General features: G+C 40.9%; 2 protein-coding genes across 2 annotated transcripts; both read left to right on the forward strand.

The window, feature by feature from the left end:
• The first annotated feature begins 576 nt into the window (after positions 1–576).
• Positions 577–4,605, forward strand: LOC136717852 (duodenase-1). Its single transcript, XM_066695393.1, has 5 exons — positions 577–648; positions 1,629–1,785; positions 2,764–2,893; positions 3,216–3,464; positions 4,335–4,605. The coding sequence occupies exons 1-5, from the start codon at positions 597–599 to the stop codon at positions 4,482–4,484; spliced, it is 738 nt and encodes a 245-aa protein (XP_066551490.1). The 5' UTR covers positions 577–596; the 3' UTR covers positions 4,485–4,605.
• Positions 4,606–6,376: 1,771 nt separating this feature from the next.
• On the forward strand, positions 6,377–10,636 carry LOC136717850 (granzyme B). The gene is made up of 5 exons (XM_066695392.1): positions 6,377–6,492; positions 7,039–7,192; positions 8,198–8,333; positions 8,542–8,793; positions 10,399–10,636. The coding sequence occupies exons 1-5, from the start codon at positions 6,414–6,416 to the stop codon at positions 10,543–10,545; spliced, it is 768 nt and encodes a 255-aa protein (XP_066551489.1). The 5' UTR covers positions 6,377–6,413; the 3' UTR covers positions 10,546–10,636.
• Positions 10,637–12,315: the final 1,679 nt, after the last annotated feature.

Here is a 12,315-nt window from a genome sequence, read left to right on the forward strand (position 1 = left end):
TTCACAGGCTAATGATATCAAAAAAAGAGAATACATTAAAAAAGTTAGAAAGAAACATCAGAAGAAAACAAACCCAGGACATTAGAACTTAGATCAGCGTTTTGGCTGTTTGTAGTGCACAGTTTCTGAGTGTATGTGTGTATGAATTGCTGCTGTATAATATAGTATATCACCCACTGCCTTTTATCAGTAAAACAAGGGCGTGCAGCACAGTGCAAGAGGTTAATCAATATCTCTTGTGAGAAGTTAATTTCTTGTTAAAACAGTTTCAGATCAAGTAGTGATTAAATGTTGATTCATAACAAGCCCCCAAAACCTACTATTAACATTTTTCCAGTGAGCACGCCCCCCCATCCCTACCCACCTGTTCATTGATATAATAATGTTGCTTTTATCTTTACTCTTCTTTTCGTATGTAAATAATGGCTGGTGAAGTGAACTCCAAACTCCATGTGTGTGTGTGTGTGTGTGTGTGTGTGTGTGTGTGGCGTCTCGTGAATATAATTAGTTCTCAATGGGTGTGATGTTTACTGAGGTGCTACATACGTCTCAGAAACATCTAGCCAGGAGATTGTGTAAAAATATCAGTATTTACCATGGCAGCTCTGTGTATTCTCCTGCTCTGCGGATTGATGGCTGCATTGACTGGTATGTATGGGTTAAGCGATATTATTCATTGCCCCTCAAAACTGTTGTTCTATTTCTGTTGTTCTTTCTGCTCCAGTGTAGATGCTGTGTGTAGTTTATGGCTGACGTTTAGTCCTATTCCAGGAACACCCTGCCAGTTTGGCATTAAGGATGCTGTCATTGTGTTTTTGAATTTGCAGAAGGAAAACCCTCTGACAAACAGAAAACTACCACTGAGTGATGCAAATCATGCTTAGGGGATGAGTGGTTTGGCTCTTATTCAGGCTTAAGCATAGACAAATTAATCTGTAATTAATCTTATATTATTATTATTATTATTATTATTATTATTATTATTATTATTATTATTATTATTATTATTATTATTATTATTATTCATGTGAAAGAATACCACTGGAGAAACACCAGAATGTTTTAGTCACTTCTTATGATTTCAGCAACTCTGCTGATCAGGATTTGTATAAATAAGGACTGAATATCGAAAAAAAAATAATAATCCTCGCCCTGCCTTTTGTCACATATTCTGAAGAATTAATACAAAAAACTCCCACTCCAATGGCCCTATGCAAGGTGTGAATGATACTTAACTTGCTGTGGTTGTTGATGCTTTTCCCTCATGCAGGTTTAGGGGAAACGAAAACAAAATTGTTTCATCCCTCCTCACGCTGCAAATTCATCAACTCACACAGCAGGGCTGCAGCACTGTAGGACTAATACAGCTCTCACTAATTATACTTCTAGATTGCAGGAAGGTTAACTGCTGTACAATAAGCCGTGCCCACCGATCCTTGATAGCTAACCAACTGTATGTCACATCCAGGAGCACACCAAGCAATGTCTGGAGTATGGGGGCCAAATTGTTCTATTAGGTTTGACCCCCGGCCTACCCTCCACCCCTGACCCCCAAAACCCTCCTTCTCCCACACTCCCTTAGAATTGTGTTGACAGTGGGGCTGAACTCATCTTTCTGTGATTGGCAGGTGTTTGTGGTGTTGAGATCATCGGGGGCCAGGCAGTCCCGCCTCATAGCCGTCCTTACATGGCCTACATTTTACTTGGAAGAGGAAAGTCATCTAGCTGTGGTGGTTTTCTGATCCGTGAGGACTTTGTCCTGACGGCAGCGCACTGCCAAGCACAGTGAGTATAAACATGAACAATTATTCACTTTCCCGATGCCTTTACCCAGAACAACTCACATTCACTAACTTGCGGCACCACTGCATTGATCCTCGTTATTTAATTACCCTGACCCCAGTACTGTACCTGAATTAATGTACATGTATCTTTGTTTATATACATCAAACATGAATAAAGAATGGCCTTCAAAGATCTGTAGAACCACGGGGGACATAAACCCAAACTGGTGATGCTGGCATAATAAGGATTGATGAGGAATGAAGACCTTATCCCTCATAACTTGATAGAGTGTTCAAATCCACCACATCAGGCGACCACTGTTGTTGGTGTAACAGCTATCTGTAACAGTCTATCAGCTGCTGAGGCCGTGAGATCAGGCACCAGGGGTCTGACCACACACGTTACATTGATTACAGAGCTTAAAGGGGAACTAGTGTGATTGCTAATAGTATGCTTTTTTGTGCATCTTTACCGGTGTTTAGCACTGTTTCAGATTGATTCTATCATATTAGCAACTTTAAAATAATTTAAATAAACTTCGACAAATAATGGCAGATTTCAGGGTTTCAGGAGTCATAATTTTAGTGGCAAGTGGATAGTGGAAACTTGTCATCCCCATTGCAACTGCAGTCATTATGGTCTGTGGTGAAAGTTGTGTGTTCCTGCTATCCAGGAAGTTACAACTCAACACCTCCTAAAACTCTGAAAGTGCACATATGCCAGAGTTTGACATCGGCCTTTATTTGAAAAGGTTAAGAGTTTTACAAGGTACTTATCTGATCTTACTTCTTCACCATAGCAATACATAAAGATGCATAACACAATCATTTTAGGATTCATGCTATATCCCATTTAATATGAACTAAGGTAGCTAAGCTCAGATGCAGGGCTTCCATTGGTTTGCAGAAGGACAACTCTGAGTGTGTTAAGAAGGAGCAAATAATGACAATGTGTCCAATCACTGTCTGATACACACAGAGAATACCATGTCATCATTGGGGCCCACAACATCGAGGAAAATGAGACATCTCAGAAGGTCATAAATGTGAAGAAAGCCTTTCCCCATCCACTGTCTAAAAACTTTGAAAACGACATCATGTTGCTGAAGGTAAGGTCACCATTAAATACAGTACGATATAAATGTGTTCAGTGTGTACCTGACAAAAACAGCAAAGTCAAAAAGTCAAAGACATTTTTTTTATTTGTTAGATTTTTGTGATGTTTTATTGCAGTCTAAAACATAAATGAATCTGCAATGTATCGTGTCTCTCCTGTTAAAATATTTTAAAAAACTAATTAAGATTGTAAAACAGCAGATAACGTTCTGGGGGGGTCCACTTTTCCACTAGAACTCAAATAAAAATTGAGCTGCGTGTGTATAACAAGTGAGGTGTCCTGAAGTTGGTTGGTCTTTTTCTTCCTTTTCCCAGCTGATAAAGCCCGTTGTCCTGAATAGGGAGGTGGCCGTGATTCCACTGCGGTCGAGAAGCGTGGCGCCGGGCACGGTGTGCTCCGTGGCCGGCTGGGGGAAGGTCAACCAATCAAAATCATCTTCAAATTCAATCCTCCAAGAAGTCAATGTGACTGTGCAGAACTATGAACAGTGCAGAAGCACCTGGGGCGGTCAGTACGACGATAGGAAGATATGTGCTGGCAGACCGGACCATGGGACATGCAAGGTAATGCTTAACACATTTATTCTTTCTTTCTTTCTTTCTTTAATTTGTTTGCTCTTTGGTGATCCTTGAAGTACCACCATCCCATCATTATTGATCACACTGACATGCCCAGCAGTCCCATGAAGTAGCAAAACAATGTATGCAAAACAAGCCGGAGAGTGGTGGAGCGGCAGAAGCGGGGTGGGCAGCTAATGAAGGAAGGGGGCGAGAGGCTCAGCTCCTCACCCGGGGCTAGGTAGATGAAAGATCAGGGCACGACAGGTACAGTGTCCCTGACCACTTACCAAGAGCCCGGGAACAGGTGTGGTGGGCCGAGCACTGCCGGGTGCCACCTGCTCCCACTGGTCAGGACTGTGCGAGTTTCCGCTGTGCCTTTTATTCCCCTCTTCTACAGCCCAGCTGCCAGACTTTGCTGACACAAATTGAACCATAGAAAAGGATTCTGTTTGGAACAATGAAGTAGCCAATTCTGGGATGGGATGTCTGTGATTTTTGTGATTTTGTATATTGTATGGTGTGTTTTTGTGCAGAGGCCACAAGAAATTAGAAACTTAATAAAATACTTTTTTCCTACCTATTTTGGATGTCCCTAGATCCAAACCTGCTGCAGGGATATGGTTCCCTGACCTCTATATTGTTGTTTTTATTTATTTATTTATTTATTTATTTATTTATGTATTTATTTACTATCAGACACCCATGTCCAGGGCGACTTACAAAATATAAGAGCAGTACAAAGTGCAATAATACAGTGCAGTACAGTTTGTTGTCCCCCGGAACAACCCCAACCCCCACCTTACACATTTTGTAAAGTATTTTAAACTCAAGCACTAATAAGGTAATGTGTGTGTCTGTGTGTGTGTGTTTTAGGGGGACTCTGGGGGACCTCTGGTCTGTGATGGGTTTGCACAAGGCATCGTCTCTTTTGGTTCCGACAATTGTAAAGATAAGCCTGCTATCTACACCAAAATCTCTGTGTATAAGTATTGGATCAAAGCTACACTGAGGGACCCATGTTAAAGCGCCACACTATCCTCCATGTCGCTCTGCTGCACTGTGTGGCTACACCTGGAGTGCCAAATGAGTGTGAAATAGTCCTGCCAATTGCAACTTAGCCAAGGGCTGTTTAGCTTGCAACACGACCTGCTTTCCAGATCTACATTGCATAATATGTGAGCTGAGAAATAAAATGTGATCAGATCTGCCTCTCTGTGCATCAAATAAAGCTTCTTAATGACAGAAACTGGGGTGCTACCTTTTTATTGTTCCCTCTCTTGTGACATACAGATCAAGGACAGACATACAGAATCCCTTGCAGATGCGTTTTAAACTCTGAAAGCATAGTGTGCTGAGTCACCAGATTTTTTCAGCATGTTTGATGGCTTAAGGCATTAAATGACATGGTAAACTACACTACATAGTAGACTGCTACTACATAGTAAATGGAAGCTGACATAAAAACAAAAACTTGTTTTCACACAGGATGCAACTTCTGAGCAGAGCATTAAACCATCTTCGACCAGACAGCAACGCTTCCCCCCCACTGTGTACATTTTTGCAATTGTCTTAACTGTATAATATTGAAAGTGTGTAGCGTCTGCAGCCTGAGCTCTCATGATGCCCCAACATGTTTTTCAAATTAAGAGATGAGAAAAAAAGAGACAGTGGACGAATAGGTTTAATGAGTGTCACACTGCACACGGACGGACTTTCAGTCTTACGATCTGACAATGGAATTATAAAACCATTGTGAGATTTTTCTTTGATCGCTTTCTCTCTGGTCAGCATCGTTGGTTATTGCATCTGTAGACATCTTGTTTTAATGCCACCGAAAAAGAAAAGATGTTTTCATTTTGGGAAATGATTTGTCAGATCTCATTCTTTAGATCTACCTCAGTTCAGGGGTTACAGCCGATGGAAATCTAAACATTCATACCCCACTGTGGTGATACGATCATGTTTTTTCCTCTGCTACATCATAAGGAACGGAAAATAAGCCCAAAACCCACTCCCCCTTCTGAAAACATTAAATAAAAACAACGCAGAAAATGAAATTATCAAATGAAAGAGCCTTTATTTTTAAGATTCATATATTTATAATTGTATTCATATTTCCACAGCCAGTTATTAATACAGTCATATTTAATACTTCGAGTATTTCCAACAATACTGTGCCCAACCAATCACCACTCTCAATAGAGTATGACTAAAATATAATTGCTGATAATCTTTCATTAAGATTATTATGATTTACGTATGAGCTTTTTTACCACAAATTGTCTTTTAATGAGGATTAATTCATGCAAACTCTACCAAAGATTTTTAAAAGCTTTGTGTGTCTGTTTAGTCGAATTTTCCTGCTGAAGGTTTGCTGCTTCATGTTAACAATCATTTAGAAAATCATTTATTGGCACTCAGTTGCCATGAATGATTTGTGGTCACATTTTCATTCTAAATTACATTACTCAATATCGTTGTGCAACATTATGCCTCAGGCACCACAAGGTCATCTATTCATCTGTATTGCCTAATAATGTTTATTGTTGAATGAGCTGGGGACTTGGACCATTGTAATTAGTCGCCACATCTTAGTCAAATAATGTCCACTGCTTGTGTTTCCTTTACAAATGACAGAACAGCAGATTTGTCTTTTTTTGTGTGTTTTAAATTTTATTTTTACAACTTTCAAATCAGCTTTAGATTGAGGCCTGCCAATGCGTGTGCAGACTTCATGATTGAGACTTTTAAAAAAGACAATTAAACAAGAAGACATGCAATACCATCAATAAATACAAAATAATAATAATACTTGCTTTTGTTTTTACGTCTTTGCACTCAGTTTCCTTTTTACGTAGTTGTTTTTTAATAATGCACTTGGAGTGTTAGTGGCTTACTTGGTGGTATATATAAGTTCCTGTTTTTAGCAGATTACCAGCCAACAAGGACTGTATGGGGCATTCGCTCTTCAGCTGCAACATGATGGTCCTCTGTGTGTCTGGGATTTGGGCTTTGTTGTTATATTTTGCAGGTAAACCTGGGTTACTTTTTTCTCATTTTTCTAGAGACAGACTGAGTCAATAGCTGCAACATCATCGCAGGGACTTAATCTACACAATCAAGAAGCATGTATGAGAACCTGTATCTGTGTGATGCATGCATCCAGATTAACAGATATCTGTTGAGGTTGAGAAACCATATGCAACAATTTAAGATACATCTGTACGAGTGAAATGTTGTCTCCCATCTGTAAGAGTTGCAAGCTACTTGATCGAAATGATCCTAATGAGTAAAACAAACAAAAAATAGATACATAATTAAATGGGATTCTAAATTATTTCATATTTTTTATATGATGGTGGGACAGGCAAATCCATGGCAATGTTCAAATATTGCATTCAAAATGTATTGCCACGAATATATAATCCAATAAGATAAGAGGGGATAGAGGGTAAATCTTCTCAGCTTGCGGAAAGTTTCTTACTTACAACCTAAAGAAATAAAGAAAAAGAAAGAAATAAAGAAGTATAGTGAGGATGCTAGTTGGATGACAGAACTCTACTGTTTATATTGCCAGGGGCGACGCAGATCATTGGGGGACATGATGAGACCCCCCATAGCCGACCTTATGAGGCGTTCCTCCTTGTGAAGAGAGGTCAGGGCAGCTTTAACTGTGGGGGCTCACTGATCCGAGAGGACTTCATCCTGACGGCCGCCCATTGCAATGGCAAGTGAGTACTGCAACCCCTGCTTGCACTTTGAGTACAGTCCATGTCACCATTTTGTGTGAGATGATATAATGCAAGAATTCATATCTTCCTACCTAATGGCAAACAGTAACCAGAGCAAAAGCAAAGCTGACACAATGGACCAGTCTGTCTCTGTGTGTGTATGTTTGTTTGTGTGGATTAAAACATCACTGGCAATTCTCTTGATGTATTAAACACATTCTTCCAGAGTGCACCTAGCACCAGAGTGGTACAAACAAACAAACAAAAAGTCGAATGCAGTGCTAAGCGATCGAGGGCTGATTTATTTGCAGGAGTGTGAAATAAACTTCTATAGTCATGTCATTTTTATGGTTATCTAACCCAAACTGTTGATAACCAGTTTCTATTTTTACACCTTGCAAAATTCTGCGTAAAGTCCCCAGATGTATTGCTGTGGTGAGAGAACCTAGACTTCATAGGTGTAGAAGTGCTGCGTAAGAGATTTTCTCTAACCCAGACACAGCCTCTGAACCTCTTCAATGGTAGACAATTGACAATCGTGAAGTGCGGACATCGGCGAGCTTCTCTCCTGTGAGTTTATGGTTTCAGCGGCATCCCACAACCCCGTGAAGTATTCTGAGACCCTGACTGTGCTACAGTGAAGCATGCATCTCCCCCTCTGCAGCAGGGAAATGATAATGGTCAATCCAAGCAATGCCACCGGACTCCAACATACATGTAACTGACCTGACCACTTCTTTTCTCTTTCCCTTGTCTCCACCTGATATCGAGACTTGCCTCCAGAGGCAGGCAGTTTTCTGTTCTTGGTGTGGCTCCTGGTTCAGCCCCTCACCAGCCAATTCAGCAGATCTTTGAGGCCCCCCTCATGGGTGCTCCTAGAGAGAAGATCACCGGACTGCAATATGTGCCTTGTGAACAGACCCTCAGCTAACTAAAATGCACCATTATAGGAGACGTTGAGTAATGCTGCAGATCACACATCCCACTCTTCTTTTCCATTTACAGTAACATTACAGCTATTCTGGGGGCTCAAAATGTGAATGACAATGAGAATTCGCAGCAGATCATCAAAGTGGTCAAAAAGTTTCCATTTCCCTCGTACTGTCGGAAGGGACTCAATGATGACATCATGCTTCTGAAGGTAGGGGAGTGTCTTTGCTGACCAGTCATCCACAGACCTAGGTGTCTGGATGCAAATCAGACCTTGTATTCTCAGAGTGAAAGGGTAATTTTTGGTGACATATGTTACCGTGGTATTTTGTAATTTCGATAGTTGTCACAAGTCACAAGTCACACATTCTTTCCCACAAGTTCTTCACTTTGTTTTCTGTTTTCACCCTGTTGTGAAGCTGGAAAGAAATGCTTCTCTCAACAGCCAGGTGGGGATCGCTCCGCTGCCTCAGGAGGAACACAAAGTGAAGGTGGGCAGCTCCTGCTGGCTGGCCGGCTGGGGTGCGACGGACCCAGACGGTTACAACTCATCCTCCACCTTGAAGGCAGTGGAACTAACAGTGGTCAGGGATCTCTGCAAGCAGAATTGGCGTAGACAGTTCAACGAGTTCAAGATCTGTGCCAGTAGGCCCATGGCAGGCGGCTGCAAGGTAAGACCACAACCAAAAGTAATCATAAAAAAAGCTATTCCAAAATTGCAGTTTTGCCAGAGTATTGCCCTATTTGGACAGTCATCCAAACACTGTGGATTTCATAACTTTAACGGCACAATTTGTGTGGCACTGGCAGCGAGAGAGAACCACCAGTAACCATGACACCGCCACTCCCAGTTTACTTTAAATTGAGGAGGAAGGGATTCACTAAACCCCTCTCTCTCTCTCCCCACGCAGGTATGGCAGACAATCCCAGATATACACAGCACGAACACCAATAACAGTTGTAAAACAGTTTATTATACACGGTCAAAAATCTAGGAGGGATGGGGCACGAAGTCCATGCCCTCCGTATAATTACAGGTTTAAACCCCCCTTTAATATAGGGCAACACTGTACACAAATTAAAAAAAGGGGAAAAGAATGATCTCCAATGAGGAGAGGTGTGCTGGAATACCACAGTGTGCAAGTAACATACCAAAAATATAAAGTTACAATCATAGTTAAAACAACACAACAAATAAGTGAAGAAAAAGCAAGATAATCATAAACCAAACCAATACATTAAATAAAAAAGAAAACCCACACACACAACTCAGATTACACACACCCACATTGCCCCGCACCCCCTGAAACACTTGTAACTTGTATTTTTGCTAAATAACTTTAGATTGTATCAGGAAGTTGTGTTTACCAGTCAATGTACAAAACAGACATTTGTTATTTGTTTTATGATGATTAATTTAAGGATTTTATTTAAGTGCAAGGGCAGAAATTCTTCAAACTATTACTGCCCCATTCTCCGAACATTGAACAGTGTGCTCACGTGCAAAGCTGTTCACATATTTCATGAGCTTTCATTCAGAGTGGAAAATGTAAAAACATGCATACGATTCCCCCATGCAGTTCTATGGCTTTTCTACGTGTGTCACGCACCAGTGTCGTGTTTCCAGGAGAACACACACACTTTATTGCACTTGGTAACAATCATAAATTACGAGGGTTGTATTAACTGTTTTGGGAATTGAGTAAATACATTCAGTATCTGTCTTTCAGCAGTAACCACAAGCTAGATTGGCTCAAAATACAGAAAGCAACAAATATGGCTGGAAACATGTACCCTGGGTTTCAGATTTGCTGATGCCCCTGCAATGAAAACTAATGATTTTCACTGCCTTAGTTTAAGTCTTTCAGTTGAAGTCCTTATTCAAAGTGACTTACATGATGTTTCCATCACAAAAAGCGGGAAATCCACTACAAGTACATAGACATTACAAGCTGTATCACGCCATCGCTACAGCCTTGCATTTAGCCACACATTAGAGTGAACAGCACCGAACTGAGAACAGAGACTTTCTCCTACAGAAATGTCCCCTTTTAATGGTGGATGTCATTCAGTGAGCAACATAATCACACCTCAGTTCATGGCACTGGGGGGGAATTAAACACATGCTCATCATATCTCAATTCGAGTCATCAGTTTTGATGAGTGAAAACCACTGAAAACAGCAGAATGCTTCTTCCTCCGCGAAGTTAAGTTTCTCTTTCTGAAATTAACCACTGACCACAGTGTGTCTGTGCGTCTGTGTGTGTGTGTTTCAGGGTGACTCTGGAGCTCCTTTGGTTTGCAAGGGAGTAGTGGAGGGCGTCCTGTCCTCAGGGGGGATGCCTTGTGGATTTTACCCCAGCATGTTCACCCGGGTTTCTGTCTATTTGGACTGGATTGCAGGCATACTGGTCAACAACTGAGACCCCGCACCTTCAAAGAAACGACTTCCTTTTAGTTTTTTAACCCTGTGAACTTTGCAGCACGGCAACTTTTCTTCAGCAATAAAGAGAAAGAAAGAAAGAAAGAAAGAAAGAAAGAAAAGTCTGTGTGCTTTTTTTTTCTAGCTGCAGAACTGGTTAGTTTCCAGCCCTTTATCAATTACGATGTTTTTGTACAGAAAAGTTGCTGGCAGTTCATTTTGGTTTAAGGTTCCATCCAATTCACCTGAGAGCTCTCTCACAGACTCATCAAACTTTTTGTTTGCTTGAATTTCTCTCTCTCTCTCTCTCTCTCTCTCTCTGTCTCTCTCTCTCAAATTCAAATTCAAAGAAGCTTTATTGGCATGACTTGCATAGCAGTATTGCCAAAGCAGGTACAATATAACAATTACATCAGCTTTTTAAACATTTTTTTTAATCATAGAGTGACAGGAATTAATTGATAAGAATACACGAGAAACAGAAATCGTGGGGAAATGGGGAGGTACAGATTAATCTAAACATTTGTCATGCAGGGAGAGATGGTAATGATGATGATGTTTAACAATAATAGTAATGATGATGTTGATGATGTTAATACTAATAGTAATACAAATAATAGTAATAATGACAATAATAGTAGTAATAATAATACTGCAATAATAGACACAATAATAATAAACAATAATAGTAATTAAAGAATAGGGTGTAATGGTGGTGCAGTGGTTAGCGCTGTTGCCTCACAGCTCCAGTGGTCCTGGCTTCAAGTCCCAGCGTGGGGGGCCTGTCTGTGTGGAGTTTGCATGTTCTCCCCGTGTCCGTGTGGGTTTTCTCTGGACACTCTGGTTTCCTCCCACTGTCCAAAGACATGCAGGGTAGGTGAATCTAAATTGCCCTGTGTGTATATTGCCTAGTGATGGAGTGGTGTCCTGTCCTGTCCTGGGTGTATTCCTGCTGGGATTGGCTCCTGCAACCCTCACCAGGATAAGTGTTTTTAAAAGTGGATGGAATAGTAATTAAAGAATACATTTTAGTAATGATATGTTCTGTAATGTTTACATACACACAGCTCTAGGAAAAATCAAGAGACCACTCCAAATTCAGACATCAATGTTAAGTGGTCTCCTAATTCCTTCCAGAGCTCTATATACACATATCTTCCCTGCAGTTCCCCTGTGCTGAGGGTTCACCCTGTGTCTCACAGGCTGGTAGTGGGGCTGTGTGTCCCTCTCCTAGGAGCACTGCTCTGTTTCTGTAGCTCTGTCTTGTTTCTAGAGAGAGATTTTGTGGAATAATTTGTCAGTCGTTTCGTTGTATTTATTGCAGTGTAGGAGGAAGTGCATCTCTGTCTCCACCTCTCCTGTCTTACAGTGACCACTCAAGCCTGTTCTCCCTGGCCACTGAGCTGGTACTTGGTCAGGATTCACCTTTGTCTTAAATCTTTTACCTCAATTAATTGATCAATTTCTTAGCAGACACCCTTATCCAGGGTGACTTACATTTGTTACAACATATGACATTATTTTTACATTTGTACCCATTTTTCACACAGCTGGGCATTTACTGGAGCAATCTAGGTAAAGTACCTTGCTCAAGGGTACAACAGCAGTGTCCTCTACCTGGGGAGTGAAATCACATTCTTCCACTCCAGAGTCCAGAGCCCTAACCACTACTCCACACTACTGCCAGAAAGGGTAATTGGTTGGACTATGCGTTCAAATATTTTTAGCCAGATTGTAATTGGGGAATGTATGAATCTCCTCATAGAATCTC

This window comes from Amia ocellicauda, chromosome 22 (genome assembly GCF_036373705.1).
Source record: "Amia ocellicauda isolate fAmiCal2 chromosome 22, fAmiCal2.hap1, whole genome shotgun sequence".
NCBI classification, from domain to species: domain Eukaryota; kingdom Metazoa; phylum Chordata; class Actinopteri; order Amiiformes; family Amiidae; genus Amia; species Amia ocellicauda.